The following is a 15,677-nucleotide window of genomic DNA, read 5'->3' as shown; positions in this document are numbered from 1 at the left end:
CAATTGGTAAACTGTACACAGACTCAACCTTTGATAAGCATTGAAAACTTCTTTTTAATTTTTGTTTATTTTTTTATTTTTTACAGTTCTCTGTTCAAAGTGAAACAGTCGTTTTAAGGGGCCTTGACACATATTAACACCATTTAAACCAGGAATAAAATAATATATAAAAATAAGATAATGTTACAAGGGAACAGATTGGATTTTAACGGATAATGAAAATTGTCTTTGTTACAAGAGAGAAGAAAAATATGAATAAGACAATAGAAAGAAGAGGAAAATGTAATGGAAGCAAAAGGAAAAATAGATTCATTTAGAAGCACACCAAATGCGCATCCTATGGTCCATACCCTATATACGTTATATAGGCCTCTGAACAAAATTAAAATAACAAAAAAATTAACTTAAAAAACCAGAGTTAATTTCAAAATTGTCTCTCAAAGCTTATGGACAAAAATGTTTAACATAATCTTTCAAATTTGATCTTATTTTAATTGTAATCTCTAAAATTTAAAATCAGTAATTTTGATTTCCAAAATTTGATTTGTTTGTCTAAAAATTTTGGCAAACAATAATTTTGTTTTTGTACACAAACAAGATTTTAAGAAACAAAATTATTAATTTCAAATTTCAAGGACTAAGATTACTTATTTCAGGAACTATTAAAAGTAGTTTGATACAATCATAGCCTAAACTCATCAACACATAACAGGAAATAATTTTACTCTCAATTTTAAACTTGGAAAGTCCCAATAATAGGTCAAACTCGGATCCAACTGAGCTTAAATTCCGCACGCTCCAACAAAATTATCCACTAAACAAATTTGCAAGCCACCTTGAATTTTCAGCCCATTGATGCCAAGGCACCACGAGCTAATCGATCACGAGGCAAAGGGCATAGTGTTGATACTTGCAGCAAGAAACACATTTGTTAATAGAAGCGAAAAACCCTTTAATGTCCTCTAAATCTCCCAAGGACTTGGTACCAAGTACCCTTTAATGTCCTCTAAATCTAAGGAATTAGTACCAAGTCCCGAATGATTTGGCCACACCCTTGATATTTCACCCAAGGGAAAAAAACCCAATTTCCACGACGAAAAGGGCCCTGAAGCAGAGGGAAATCCATAATTATGCTCACCTTTCAAGATGCCCAAATACAAGATAACAAGATTCTATTTCCTGAAACCACTCATGAGACCAGTAGCGAAATAAAGTAACAAAGCAATCGACCATCCACCGAGAGCATACCCAAAAAAGCATAATATAAGGAGAAGTTGACTGCGTCCAAAAGATTTGACTTCAATAACAAAAAGATGCCTTCCTACACTATCGCAACTCTACAAGATAAAAATCTTATCACAGACTCGGCTGATAAAATTAATACATATAAAATATATATTATTTCTATGCAGCCACACTTTAAGCAATGAATAAGACGACCTGTTGGCAGAAAAAAAGAAGACTCACTCTTCCTGCTTTATGCGCATGGCAAAACACCTCCATCCTAGTTAAAAATACCATTTTATTTGATGTTAAGTTGTCTTGCCTGGTTTCTGACAAAAATACTTCTCCCAAAAGACCATAAAATGTTTGACGTTGCGTTTCCAAGGAAATGATAGTTATTGCTCATGAACTTGTTCTATTGTGACTGTTGCATATAATATTATCAATATAATTGATACAAAATAAATAACATTGATGTCCATTTGGTAGTATGGGATACCAAGTCTCATATTGAGTAGAATGGAATGCTCAATTGAGTATTTAAGTCGATTGGTTCTCCCACCTCAACAGCTAGCGTTTGGGATAAAACTCTACATCCCACTTAGGTACCCATCAATTAGTATCAGAGCCAAACTGTCAGCAGTTCTGAAAAAGACTACCCATGAAGGGTTCAGACCGGTAAGATGCTGAGAAAAGTGCCATGGAGTATAGCCGCCAAGACGTCAGCTTTTCATGCGGGGCCAATTGATGAAAAACATGTAGTATGGGATACCAAGTCCCAAGTTGAGTAAAAGAGAATGCTCATTAGGATATCTAAGTGGGTTGGTTCTTTTACCTTAGCTAATTTTTAGAGTAGATTTTGCCATCTCACTTAGATACCCATCAAATAATTTTTTCATGTCTTCATCTCAAAACCTCAAGACCAAATATGCGACAAGGACCCTAGTCCTCAAGGCCAAGATTTTATGGCTTGAAGTTACAAGTTGACAATAAAATAATAAAAAATACCCTGTAATGTAATGTGGGTTGATAGTAGCATAGTTTTCCCGGCAAAGTGAATTAAACTTTAAATGCCTTCTTAATTAGGATCCATCATAGATCTACGAAATCGTGGCATGCCTTCCATTATAGACGAGCCAATTTCTAAGCATGTATAAAGCATGGTTACATGAAAGCAGCACTCACCTTAAAATTCAACCTACCTTAGCAGCAAGTTGGAGACTATCCACCTGGCTCTATAAAACAAAGATCGGCATAATTTAATTAACCCCTGGCTAAAAGTGATAATCCGCCAGCTAGTGACAAATGGATCAAAAAGGAGCAAAGAGGTTGCTAGTATTAACCTACCTCTTTGCTTCCATTTCAAGAGACCAGCCAACTGAACATAATAAATCCCTCAGACCACAAATCATAGTACATAAACAGCTTCTTGCTGTAGTTCTCAGTATGGACGTGATCGGTTTCCACCAAAGTTGTCACGCCTATCAGGACCTCCACTGTCTCTGTAGTTATCTCTGCGTCTATCTCCACCATATCCACCCCTGTTGCCCCTATATAATAGAAACAGATTCAAGTGTTTATATTTAAAAGAAAAATACTCGCAAAATCAGCCATATATTCATACAATAGTCCATTTGTCAATCATTGGTATTTCAAGTTAACAAAGAAAATGGCTAGTATATTGCAACACAATCTTCCAGTTGACCGATAGAGCAGATGAGAAAATCAATATTTTTCCATTGGTTTCACATGACAGGAACAAAACAAACACCAAATGGAAACTGATCTAGCTTAGATTTCCTCAGAATTTTAGTGGGCATCCACGATCACAGTTAGAATTCTACTGTTTTTAATGACAGAAGGAAGCTTGAATGGTGAAAAGAGATAAAAGGTACAAATTCTGAGCACGAACAAGGTATGCTGAACAAAGAACAAAAAGCCATACTTCAAATAGGCTAAGAAATTTTGCCTTGCACCAAAACCACCAAAGCAGATTTATTGTGAAACATCACAAATTTTTGCCTTCAAGTTCAAGCACGTGGGAAGTGCAGTGCGACTAGTTGAGCCAACCAAGAAAATAGAAAACAAACCTCCGCACCTTTTAATAGAATTTTAAGTAGTATTACACATAAAACTAAGGAAATAATCTGCACTTCCTTCCAATGAGGATACTACAACTCATAAAGTACAATGTTCTATATTTGGTCTAATAATTGAAGATAAATAAAACAGCTAAAGAAGTTTAATCAGTGTAGGCAATAGCATGGTAGCCACTACTACTACGATTTTTGAAATAATTTAAGATGTGTTGAATTGTTAATCCAACTATAAAAGGTGGATAAGTCTCAATACCTGAGAACAACAATCATGAAACTTAAATATAATTAAGCCAAAACCAGGAACTAACACCCCCAGAGAAAAAGAAAGAAAGAAGTCTGTTGGCAGTTCAAGAAGAAAGTGCAATAAAGGACCAAAGAGCTAATCTTGCTATTGAATGAAGAGTATCTTAAGATGTTGTGTTGATTTCAAACGATTAAAACAAAAAAAAATTGATGATTATGCCCCTTCAGGCCAGACGGTGTAATGTGTGTTTATTTTGTTCTCGCATCATTTATATTTTAGGGTCTTTGTTGTGTTAATTTCGTTCATGAAGAAAATGAACCCTATGACCCTAGAAAATAAGAGACCTGCGAAGACCAACATTCCAGCAGATGCCACAGGCCCATTATTGACAACCAGCACAACCATGGCTGACGCTATTTCCTAACAGACTGAAGCTGCCATGCACTCAGGCCAGTCACAGATGAAAACGTATACTAGTACGCAGGCCACAGAGAATGGAAGCATTAGCAACCATCACAGCAACCACTCATGATTTCATTTTCATGGCAAATAACTATCCAAGATTTCAACAAATAAATCATTTCCAACTGCTAACACATTAAAAGAACCAAGATTAAGAACATGGAGGTCAAACACAATATTTTCGTATAGCAATCTATCACCAAAAATGAATTGAAATAACAATCACAACTCCACTTGTCACAAACAATCCCCAAGGGCACATGAATAATATCACAATTCACAGAGCGTGCATGGTGTCAAATAAAGAATGGAAGAAGATTTATCAAAGATACCCATATGCAGGTGGAGCCTTTGGTGCAGTTTTTGCTGCCATGGCGACACTAATTTTGTGGCCCCTCAAATCATAATCTAAAATGCAACATTCATAATTAGCTTCTTTACATTAGAAAAAATATAAAGATATCAAAATTTAAAAGATGAGGAGCCAGATGAGGTACCATTGTAGAAACCACCCGCAGAATGTGCAGCAGATGGATCTTCATATGAAAGAACAGCATCACCCTTATTATTTCCTTGTTCATCTGTGTATATTTTTATGTTCCAGGGCCACTGATCTTTATAGCCCCTCTTCTGCTTTATCCTAGCAACCTACATCAATGAAGTATGTTCTTAGTACAAGGATTCACACTTCACAAAATCAATCAGATAGACATAACAGTAATCCAAGAAACTCACTGACGCATTCTGCCTCAACAATTGAAAAAGAGAATTAAATTTCAGATAATTTAGTTATCTTCTAAAGAACAAAGACAAGTATGCTAATGTCAAATTGAATCTCTGTCATTATTCATAACCTACATAAGCATGCATAGGATTCCCAGAAAAAAAAGCTTGCTAAAGAAGCACCCTTCACATAATGAGATATGAGCCTGTGGAAAAGTAAACAGATGAGAATATTACTTGTCCTATTCCTCCAAAAAGCTCTCTAAGCTCTTCAATTGTCACATCCAGCGGTAAATTAGATATATAGATTCTAGAGTTGTCACATGATTCATCGCAATTCTCATCGCACTGCTTCACTTTAGCTGGCGGCTCTGCAGGAGGTCCACCATATCCACCTCGATTACCAGCACTACCATCATATCCAGCTGGTGCCCCAGCCCTACCACCACCTCGTGCATCACCTGAATTATCTCCACCATAACCACCCATGTTACCACCATAGGATGGAGGGTATGAAGTGGGGCCACCAGTATAGGTTGGAGGTGGAGGCACTGCTTCTGAGCCGTAACCACCCATGTTACCATCATATGAACTGAAAGCGGGTGCATAGTTTCCACCAGTACCATCATAAGATTGGGCTGTAGGAGGAGGCACTTGACCATAGCCACCATCTTCTCTACCATTGAAAGAGTGCTCCCTGCTGCCTCCCCTCCTTCCATCATTGTAACCACCACTGCCCCTGCCATAGTCATTACCTCTTCCTCCATCATAGTTGCCAGATCTACCCCCTCGATTGCTGCCATATCCCCCATCCCTTCCTCCTCTGTTGTAAACGCCAGCACCACCACTGCCACCCCTATCACCAGCACCAGTAGGAGACGGTGCGCCGCATTTGTTACATTCAGTCCTTCTCGCAAAATTCAGGTTTCCACAGCTACATATATTGAATTTCCATCAAATAAAAATACGTGAGAATTCGCAGAAGGTAATCCAGATTTTTTTTTCCCAATTATTCAAGACTAGAAAAAGACTTCTCCAATAAAGTATCGCAAAAATAAATCAGAAAGCAAGATCTCAAACCTAGGGTTTGGGCAACGCCAATCTCCGTCTCTACCACCTCCACCACGGCCACCTCCCCGTCCACCACGGTCACCTCCTTGATATCCACCACCTGACATTTACATCTAATCAGGACACGATCGGATAAGAAAATAAAACCAAAACGGCAATCAAACAAAGCACAAACCTCGACCACCATAACCTCCTGCTCCTCGACCACCATAACCTCCGCCTCCTTGACCCCCATAACCTCCGCCACCTCGACCACCATGACCTCCACCGCTGCCTCTCCCGCCATAACCACCGCTCCCCCTGCCTCCGTAAGTTCCGCCCTCATTACCGCCATAGCCGCCAGCAGCGTTACCTCCTCCATAGCTGCCTCCTTGATATCCTCCTCCGCCACCATAGCTGCCTCCTTGATATCCTGCGCCACCATAGCTGCCTCCTTGATGTCCGCCGCCACCTCCGTAAGGCGGAGGCGCAGTACCACCACCGGCATCTTGATCGTACGGCCCAGACATGATCCAATCTAGGTTTTTCAGGACCAAGAGCGAGAATGAGATGAGAAAAGTATACGCTCCGGTGAAGAAATTGATTATCCAAAAGGGACGGAGAAAAGGATAGTGGCTGAAGGTATTATTATCAACATATCAAGCTAAGATCTCCTTGCCGACTTCATGCCACAGAAGATAGGGTTTCATCCGACAAATCAAATGAGAAGGAAAATTTTAAAAAAATAAAAAACTTGGACCCAAAAACATTAAAAATGAGCTAAAATTTTCTAACAATAAAGTTAATACAATTTTTAGTCTTTAAATTTACTCTGGATCATTTTATCTTTTGAGGGATCAAAATCTATAATTTAAAATTTAAAAAACTAAAACCAAAATGAAAACAAATATAAAAAACTAGAGATTATATCAATCATTTTCTAATTAAAAAGTTCTAGGGCGATCTTTTTTAATATAATTATTCTTTAACTGTCTGTAACATATTTATTATTATATATAAATATTTTGGTGTGGCATTACACAGTTAAAATAAGCATCTGAATTTGTAAATAAATTCCTAATACATTTGCATCATTTTTAATGTTAAATAGATTTTAACTAATTTTTTAAAAAGAAAATGCAATGTTTGCCTTCATGATCGGTATAGAATATTAAAGAAGTGACTATCTTGGATGGAAAAATAAAAATAGATTTATAATTACATAAAAATATAAATATAAATTAGTTATGAATCCAGATAACAACAGGTTATTTTAGTTTAATTAAATAAAATTTGAATCTCCATTTAGGAATTTCTTTACCCCACTATGTTTTACTTTAAATATAAAAATAAAAAATAACTCAGTTGAAGCGAACCCTTCCCCTGGAACTTCCAACGAAGGAGAAAATAGCGACCGAATTCTTGTCAAACAAAGCAACCGATTTCCTGATTATTCTGCCTACTTTTTTTTCCCCCCCGTCTTTCGATTCTATTTTTGAATCATTTAGATCACACATTAGCAGTCCAATTTTTTTGTCCATAATACTCCTCCGTCCTTAATATAAGACCCGAATTGGTTTTAGTCCTATAAAACCCATTTGAATTTTTCTAAATTACCCCTATGAATACTCTCAACCATAATCAAGTAGGAAAATGGAGTATTAAGAAAGATTATGGTATTTAGGAAAAAGCTAACTTCCTTAATCTAATCAAATTAGTTAAATAGATCTTATATTAGTATTAAAAAATATAGGGGGAAATATCATTTACATCATCATGCTTATAAAAAAAGCCTTTTTTTTTTTTGGAAAAAGTAGTTGGGTTTTAGATCTAGACTATCTAAATTTGACCAAAACAGCCGAACTAAAGATTGGAAATAGGGGGAAGAAGACTAAAGAAGCCACTATGCTCAAAATCTCAAGGCGTAACTTCACTTGATCTCAAATGGAGAAGAAACCAACCAAAAAAAAAAAAAACCATGGACAGGCAGACATTAATGGCATAATAGTCAGGCGAACCATTCAGTTCAACAAGAAATATTTGCAGCAGAACTACTATATGCCAGCGAGCTACAAAAATGATCCTCATCTTACCTATGTCAAACTGCAAAAACATGCCAAGAAGAAAGCTCCCAGTAATGTGAACCCCTGATGATAATGATGGACCCCAAGAAATTCAGAATGAGAAGTGTGAATCTCAATCGGAAACCTACAATGATCACTCGATGGATCGACAGTTGTGATCAAACCCAAACCCCCAAAATCACAGCTTTCTGCTCTCTGATCATGCTGCTGATAGTAGCTATTAAAAGCGTATGATATGTTGCCGGGCCAGCTTAAGTTAAAGCAAGATCCACCAGAAGATAGGGCGGTACAATCAGCATTTGAGCAGGCATATGCAGCACTAGCAGTGGCATTGGACATGTCTTTATTGTTGTTCACCACACACCACTTGGAAGAAAGATACTCAACGTTTTGTGCATTTACAAGGTTCTTGGATGAACCTTGGCCAAGATCAACCTGGTATTTCGCTTGGCCATCAAAAGTGAATATACCCCAATGCCTCTCGAAGTTTCCAGAAACAATGCTCCTTTGGTCCTCGTCAAGAAGGCTAAATAGGTATGTTTCAGCAGGTGGATGCCGAGGCTTAACCGGGGTGCCCAAGTTGCTACGAAGGTGGTTCATCAAACCCTTCATAAAGGTCTCTGCAAGATATGAAGTTGCATTGGCTGCTCCATCTGTTGGCCAACCGATCTTTGACACGACAATGTCCATATTTTGAAATCCTGCTGCTGATAGTGCAGTCACCACTGTATCATAGCTCAAGTCAAAGCTATTTTTGTATGCTTTATGGTTATCATGACGAATGTGCGGGGTTTCTCTGAAGAGCACAAAGTCCAGCGATATGTTTTTGTTCTGCAGGTGTTCTACGAATGGAGAAATACTCACAAAGAAAAGGGACTCATGCTTATTAAGAAATGACAGGAGTTCAATCATGGTTTTGTTGAGGTCAGGTCTGAAGTGTGCTTTGGAAGGAAGGTTAGATTCTGACTGGAAACTGTCCAAACTGCATGGGACCACGACTTTCACTCTGCTATCCAGTTTCGCTCTCACTAGACTTGCCTGAATGTTTGCAACTGCTCCAATAACGAAGGGATGAAATTGCTCACCATAGCTTTGGAGAAATGGCTCATCACCCACAGCAACATATCTGCATAAGTCATGTTTAGGACCGTATCTATAATTAGATCATTCTTCAAAGTAGGCTAAGGGATAAAGTTTGCAGTACAGTTAAGCGGCTCAAAGCCTTTGAGCCTCCAACCAGACTACGGAAGTATATAACACCTAGACGAAGTTCTCATTAGCCAGTTTAGCCGACTAAACCAACAAGAAATATAAAGGCCATCTCCCCATCTGCTCTGAAAGCTACTTTTGTAATACGTGCAATGGCTTTCACTTCAGTTGTAATTGGGCAAATTACATAGGTCATGTTATCAAGCAGTAAGCAATTTTTATTAGATTCTGTTGAAGGATGAAAAAATTGACACCTAGACATATTATCTCTATCATTATCTTGAAATTAGAAAATTATTTTTAACTTTGTCTGACATTTTTAATGTTTATGATTGTCTTCAATAATAAAGTTATGGAACAAGACCTTCTGATCAATAATATATCTTATCTGATAGAGTACAAGGCATCATACAATTCATATGACCAACACCATGTGGTGGGACAAAACTTCTTGTCTTCAACAATATCATATGAAGCCTTCCCAGTTACCAAGTCTGTTTTAAAATTTTGCTAGGAAGGCAAAGGAAGGAAAGAAATGAATGCTTTCCAGCAGAAGAAAAATGAAATATAAACAAGACAGTCCTCAAAGTAGATGATGTCATGGTCAGGGAGTCAAGAGTACTCAAACGATCCTGTCTAGGTTCTCAATGTGACTTATGTGGTACTCCTCCAATCCTTAATGCAGAACATATTTGTCAGTTTTTTCTAAATTACACCCCTCAACCACAATTAAGTAGGAGAGGAAAGGAAGATGATTATGGCGTTTTAGGAAAAACATGTCATATTTCTTATAATTAACTAACTCACCTAATTTTCTTAATTTAATCAAATTAGTTAAACAGGTCTTATATTAAAGACCAGAAGAGTAACAAATATTATACACAGGCAATCTGAGTCTTAACACAAGATACAAATTCCATTGAAACAATCTATCATAGGAACAAGTCTACACCACCAACTCTGCATCATCAGACTAAACCTCTGCAAACTGATCAAACATTTTCATAACCAATATTCTCAAGTTGCAACACTAGCAATTAACTTGACCAAGTTACAGATTTAAATCTTTAAAAATGACATACCCAAACATAAAGTTTTCATCTGAGATCAGAACGTGCATTATATATGTAATAGAAACTGCTACATTTTTCCTCAGTATCGGAACCACGTTTCTGCTAGAGGCAGAAGTGATAGCTGAAAATGCAATGCAACATGTTATCACATCTCCACCTTTACGATCATCACTATATTTGAACTAGCAGACAATGCAAAGGTGAAAGTGGCATACTCAACTCCACCTAAGGATAATCAGGCTGCACGTAAAGAAAAATATTGGCCTGACACCAGAAAATGCATGATATTATTTTTACTGCATTTGAAAAACTGCCAAGGCAAGGTAAACAAAGAAAAACGAATCTATAAAATGGCATATGACATAGTATTCTTCTTGGTCTACTGTCTCAACTCCAAACCTAAGAACTAAATTTGAGTTTTATTTTTTATATCCTTTCCTTTTTGGTAGGAGAAAGAAGGTAGTAAGGATTTTATACTCCTAGTGCTATAGTTAGTGCACGAGTGACATGCTGGAGATTCTAAAGGGTAGGCATAGATTCAACCGAAAGCATTGCTTCCAGGGATCCTTTGGTCACTTAAGAAGGCTATTCAACGAGCTTCTCTTAGAACTAGGATTAATTCAACAAAATGATAACTAAATAAGATTCTGCAGTTGTTTATGAAAAATGTGCCCTTATGTTTACAAAATTGTTCTTTCCTTTACAACTTAACTATCTCAAAATTTATGCGGTCATGAACTCTTCTTTTGTTCTTCGGGGCCTTATCAAGGCTAAGATAAACCAATATGGGACTTATAAGAAATAACAAGGAAGAATCACAAGCAAAACAAGCAACCAAGTCAGCAGATTAACTTCTGCTATTAGCGTTACATCAACTTATCAGCAAAATCAAGGAGAACCAAAATGACCTGGAAATCGAAACGCAATATCTAACCAAACCCATGAACAAAACTATCAAGCACATATATCACCAAAAAAAAAAAAAAACCATCAGCCTCATAGATACAGAACATACTCGATTCGAACTCCGCTTCCCCCATTAGAAATGTATCGAGTCACATTATCATGGACCCAGCTATCAGCAGCCTTCTTGGAAGAGTTCAAGCTTCTAAGCATAGTGTTAGGAATACCCACAGTGACGCCAATGTTAGACCCAGAAAGCGCTTGAAGAACATTTGAGTCAGCATCAAAGAGCTTGACCTTGTTGATGTTGTTGGACTTCAAGAGGCTCACCACCTTGTGGGGAGGAAGTGGGTGGGAAGCTAAAGTACCCCAGTTTACACCCAGTGCTCCAACCCTACAAACCATGCTCGTAATGACGGAGAAGAAGATGATGTAGCAAGAATTGGTGACCATTGGGGAGTGTGAGAGTGACAGTGAATAATAAGTAGGAAAGGAGGGTTCAAAATTCAGACCCCGGAAAAGAAGAAGGAAAATGCGATTTTTGGGGGGAGAATTGGGGCAGTTCAGTACAGTAATTATAATATTGAGTTCAAAATTTGTAAGGAGGCAGAGCCGAGTGGGACGACGAAGCCATCATTCGCCGAGTAAAGTGAAACGGTAGATATTCCGGCCCCCAGAAGTGTGACCAATGGAGATTAATTCTTTCTCCTGCATTTTTTATTATGGCGCTTTTCTTTGGGCTGTTGCGTCTATTTGATGAGCACAAATAATGAGGGCCCAAACTTCAGAAATTTTCCTTCTAAAATTAATATTATTTAAGACGTCCGATTTATAAAGTGCGAATTTCAGTTCAGTTTTGAGTAACTAATAAATAATTAATTTATTAATTATCTTAGCTAGTCTCAGGTGTTCATGTTTTTTTTTTTTGGGGCATCAAGTTTTTAGTTTTATTAAAAAGTGAAAATAGTTCGTCGGAAAACAAAAAATATTTACATTGTAATAAATGATAATCATTAATTATTTAATTTTAACTTTTTTTCTTGTTAGGCATAAGTATTGTTCTATTAAAATTAATCTTATTCAAGTTTGCGCACTAAATACGGACATTTTTACCAACAGGAACTCAGTTATAAAAGATGAGCACCTTCTAACGAGTGCTCAGCAAATCTCATGGGCAAACGGTACTCATCTTTGAAACGCACTGTTTAGATAAAAGGAAAGGAATCGTGACCGTCCATTATAATATGATCTGGCTGTTCATTTTTCCCCCAAAAAAAAAATCTCTCATGATTCTTCAAATTTCCCCGGCAAGAAAAGTTCGCAATTGGAGTCGAAGACTGAAAGTGGCGCAAAAACTGAAACCATTTATGTGGCACTGTCCAATCTCAAGTCATCTTCGATCCCACAAACCAAACAACACAATTTATCTCATTCCCTAACCCAATCCCAATCTCAACCTCCTGATTCTGCGTACCAAATAGGGCCAAAGGGTTCAACTTAATTTTGCAGAGCTAGTGAGTAAATAGTTGTGCATTATTTTAGTTAACATTACTCCTCACCAATTAAGCTACATGAGCTATCAACCAATTGTACATAATTGTTCATAAATTACCCATGCCATAAGCCCGCAGCCCATAAGTACTCATACTCATTTGCAATTAAATGATCAAATGAACCCCTTGCTCTTCAAGTCCTCCACGGCTTCCTTGATTATTTGCTCCATTGGAATGAACTTCAAACCCAAATCCATCAGTTTCCTGGACGCATCTTTTGCTCTCAACAACCCTGGTTGGGTATCTCGAGGCAAGCTTCACAGAAAAGAAAATAAGGGTAAATTCACTTAAACAAGTTCTGGTCAATATGCTTTACTGTAATCTATTTGCATTCAAAAGAGAAGAGTTAAGTTACACGGAATAGTTTAAATCCAATCAATAACTTCTGATTGGGAAGGCTTTGCAATTGGGGTGATAAACCAGGATGATTTGATATTCATACGGACGACAATATATGGCAGATTTAAAACAAGTTCCTTTCAAACCATACTCTAATTGACTAACCATTTTCGTCTTATATATATGAGAATGAAGCCAAAGGCAAGCTATAGTATGTACTTTTTTTCCTTTTAATGAAGCAGGAAAACAACGCAGCATGTTGTAAAATTAGTTGATAATTCATCCACGAAAAACATACTGATGATTGATGGCATGCAAGATTCATAAGAGAATTACTGAACTTTATTTCTCCCAGCATGCATTGAGTTGCTTGATGTCAAATAAGAATGCAGTGTTTATTCATGAATTCATGCAGATGAGCTTCCTTCACTCGGAGCACCATCTACCAACAGTTTCCTGATTCATATACTGATATTATAACATGCTATTTTCAAAAATTTAGCAATTCTGAGGTTTCTCAGTTTACCTACCGAGGCACATTATACTCTGGATAAAGTTCAGCGACCTTTGCTACAAAGTCACCATAGTGAGATATGGCTTCAACGCACAAATGTCTACCAGATGCTGCTTTATTCTCATACACCAAAATGTGAGCTAAGGCTACATCTTTAAAGTGGACTGATCCCATAAAGAAGTCCTGATATGTTTCATTGCAGCCTGCAACAAGAATGCAAAAGAAAATCAATAGTAATTCCGAAAAATTATAAAGCCAGAAACATTAGTTTATGTATCTAAACTACTTTTCTATACCGATGGCAGAGCCAGGAAATTTTCCAGTCAGCAAAGATAATTAGTAGGTCTTCCTTTTTGGAGGGAAGGCAATGAAGACTTTGGAGACCTAGAGGGACCAATCTCATTAACATGGACAATTCTCAGAGATGCAAATTACACACCCCTATGTACTCAGTTTTCCCCCTGATGAAACCGCCGGAGAGAAAACAGAACGAGCGAAGCTAGAAAGAATACAATTGGCTTTTGAAATTGCAGTCTCCAAAAATAGAATTTTAGAAGCCACAACATCCGTCGCATAGAAGAAGTTTGACGTATGAATGACGAATTTTACAAAATTCAAATGAAATTTAAAAAAATTAAAAAAAATAAACCATTATTATGCTTTAATTGGAAATGGAAATTTTTCAACAGAACACTTGCCTTGAAGTAGACGTACAAGCATTATCATGCTTGCATTAAGTTTTGGAGAAATCACAGGACCCATGACAGTGCCCGGATTGACCACCACGACGTCCAAACCCTTCTCCTTGGCAAATTCCCAAGCAGATTTCTCAGCCAATGTTTTTGACACCGGATACCATAACTGGCCCACAGCAGTTCAAAGCTGAAGTCAGAAATTTATAATTCATAGGACCACCAAAAAACAGACAAAATAAATCCAAAAAGAAGAGCAGAAATAAACCCTCACTTGGTTTTCCTTGCAGTATTCAATATCGGCCCAGCAATCTTCATTCTTGATAACATCAGATGGCCACTTAGGGCTCGGAGTAATGGAAGAGATCGATGAAGTTACCACGACACGGCTCACCCCAGCTTCCTTAGCCGCCGTGAGCACATTGTTTGTGCCTTTAATAGCAGGGTCCAGCAGCTCTTTCTGCGAGAACAGAGCCCAAAAAAAAAAAAAAGAGCAAATAAATGAGAAATTATTAACGAAATCTAAAGGAATTGAGGGTGAAAATTGGACCTCAGGATCTTGAACTTGGTCGACGATGCAGGGAGAAGCGAGATGGAAAACACCAGCGCAGCCAGCGACGGCGGCGACAATGGAATTGTAATCGAGGAGGTCGATCTGGAAGAGACGGAGGCGAGTGTCAGCGCCTTCAAAGCCTTGAAGGTGCTTGGTTTCAGAATCATCATCTAGCATTCAAAAAATACAAGAAGAAGAAGAAATTGGAGGGAAAAAAAGATGTGTAACAATAACCTGGATTAACATTAACAATCAAGAATAGATGAAGAAATAAAAGAGATGATTGTAACTGAGATCTTTAACGGTGGCGTGTACAGTGTAGCCACGTTCAAGAAGAAGATGGACGAGCCATGAGCCAATGCAGCCACTGCCGCCGGTGACGCACACTACCTTCGACATGCCGTCGGTCTTGGATGCTCAACGCTTAACTGGCAGCGCAGCATTATATTCCGACTTGTGGAGAAAGATCAGCACAGTGAAACGCTGTCGTTTTCATGGAAAAGTGAAACCAGGTCTAACCTCTCCCCCTCAACCACGTGTTCGTTCGTAAACCATAATCCAATCGTGTTCTTGTTGAGTGCAGAGTCTTACAGCATCAAGGTTTAGTGCTATGGGCATCCTATTCTTAAATCATGGCTTTTTAAGTTGCCTGGGGCATCACCATATATATTTAAAAAATAGTGGTAAAAAATAATGGTCTGGCCTTCCTGATTTTCCATTTTTTTTAAAGCAAATTGTGACGATTTTTTTTTTTAAGAAATTGCTACATATTATAACTCCCAAAGACCGGAAAACTTAACTGAACCCTATCCGATTGCAAGTGTTATGACAGTAATCTTTACCTAAAATATTTTGTAACTCAAAAGGTATAGTATAAATCTCCAAGTCCTCACTTAGCAAGATAGTTAGTAGCTACTTTGCTATTACGGGTTCTCTAGATGATTCTGACTTCCCA

The 15,677-nt window shown here is 37.7% G+C and overlaps 3 protein-coding genes across 14 annotated transcripts; all 3 read right to left on the bottom strand.

The window, feature by feature from the left end:
* Positions 1-692: 692 nt before the first annotated feature.
* Positions 693-6,465, bottom strand: LOC114759782 (transcription initiation factor TFIID subunit 15b). 12 transcript variants are annotated; one of them, XR_003741957.1, is made up of 8 exons: positions 5,999-6,465; positions 5,833-5,923; positions 4,990-5,686; positions 4,527-4,677; positions 4,362-4,437; positions 2,572-2,774; positions 2,410-2,459; positions 701-1,337 (listed from the first exon to the last, which is right to left on the bottom strand). XR_003741957.1 is itself a non-coding variant. In XM_028949035.1 (6 exons), exons 1-6 carry the CDS (start codon positions 6,330-6,332, stop codon positions 2,666-2,668), a joined length of 1,458 nt encoding a protein of 485 aa, XP_028804868.1. In that variant the 5' UTR covers positions 6,333-6,465; the 3' UTR covers positions 1,661-2,665. The 12 variants fall into 12 exon arrangements, 2 of the variants coding, with proteins under 2 accessions (XP_028804868.1, XP_028804870.1); XR_003741960.1 differs by having other exon boundaries at positions 701-1,105; XR_003741958.1 differs by having other exon boundaries at positions 2,427-2,459.
* A 1,269-nt stretch (positions 6,466-7,734) lies between these two features.
* On the bottom strand, positions 7,735-11,662 carry LOC114759783 (glucan endo-1,3-beta-glucosidase 9). Its single transcript, XM_028949038.1, has 2 exons — positions 11,184-11,662; positions 7,735-9,012 (listed from the first exon to the last, which is right to left on the bottom strand). Exons 1-2 carry the CDS (start codon positions 11,522-11,524, stop codon positions 7,896-7,898), a joined length of 1,458 nt encoding a protein of 485 aa, XP_028804871.1. The 5' UTR covers positions 11,525-11,662; the 3' UTR covers positions 7,735-7,895.
* A 747-nt stretch (positions 11,663-12,409) lies between these two features.
* On the bottom strand, positions 12,410-15,190 carry LOC114759784 (cinnamoyl-CoA reductase 1). Its single transcript, XM_028949039.1, has 6 exons — positions 15,013-15,190; positions 14,720-14,892; positions 14,444-14,629; positions 14,176-14,338; positions 13,494-13,680; positions 12,410-12,879 (listed from the first exon to the last, which is right to left on the bottom strand). The coding sequence occupies exons 1-6, from the start codon at positions 15,119-15,121 to the stop codon at positions 12,738-12,740; spliced, it is 960 nt and encodes a 319-aa protein (XP_028804872.1). The 5' UTR covers positions 15,122-15,190; the 3' UTR covers positions 12,410-12,737.
* Positions 15,191-15,677: the final 487 nt, after the last annotated feature.

This window comes from Neltuma alba, unplaced genomic scaffold, assembly GCF_004799145.2.
Source record: "Neltuma alba isolate B1F8T4 unplaced genomic scaffold, ASM479914v2 tig00010901_pilon, whole genome shotgun sequence".
Taxonomy (NCBI): domain Eukaryota; kingdom Viridiplantae; phylum Streptophyta; class Magnoliopsida; order Fabales; family Fabaceae; genus Neltuma; species Neltuma alba.
The sequence above is the reverse complement of the archived record's forward strand: the minus strand, read 5'-3'. Positions and strand labels throughout refer to the sequence as shown.

Excerpts from the sequence above, each read along its gene's own strand:
- LOC114759784 (XM_028949039.1), bottom strand. The coding sequence starts at position 15,121 with ATGTCGAAGGTAGTGTGCGTCACCGGCGGCAGTGGCTGCATTGGCTCA. Across the intron at positions 14,893-15,012 it reads CGCCACCGTTAAAGATCTCA|ATGATGATTCTGAAACCAAG; the intron begins GTTACAATCATC and ends TTTGAATGCTAG. Across the intron at positions 12,880-13,493 it reads CCAGAGTATAATGTGCCTCG|CTTGCCTCGAGATACCCAAC; the intron begins GTAGGTAAACTG and ends TTTTCTGTGAAG.
- LOC114759783 (XM_028949038.1), bottom strand. The coding sequence starts at position 11,524 with ATGGTCACCAATTCTTGCTACATCATCTTCTTCTCCGTCATTACGAGC. Across the intron at positions 9,013-11,183 it reads GGAAGCGGAGTTCGAATCGA|ATATGTTGCTGTGGGTGATG; the intron begins GTATGTTCTGTA and ends TGACTTATGCAG.
- LOC114759782 (XM_028949035.1), bottom strand. The coding sequence starts at position 6,332 with ATGTCTGGGCCGTACGATCAAGATGCCGGTGGTGGTACTGCGCCTCCG. Across the intron at positions 4,678-4,989 it reads TTTTTGGAGGAATAGGACAA|GTTGCTAGGATAAAGCAGAA; the intron begins GTAATATTCTCA and ends TCATTGATGTAG. Across the intron at positions 2,775-4,361 it reads AAGGCTCCACCTGCATATGG|GGGCAACAGGGGTGGATATG; the intron begins GTATCTTTGATA and ends TCTATTATATAG.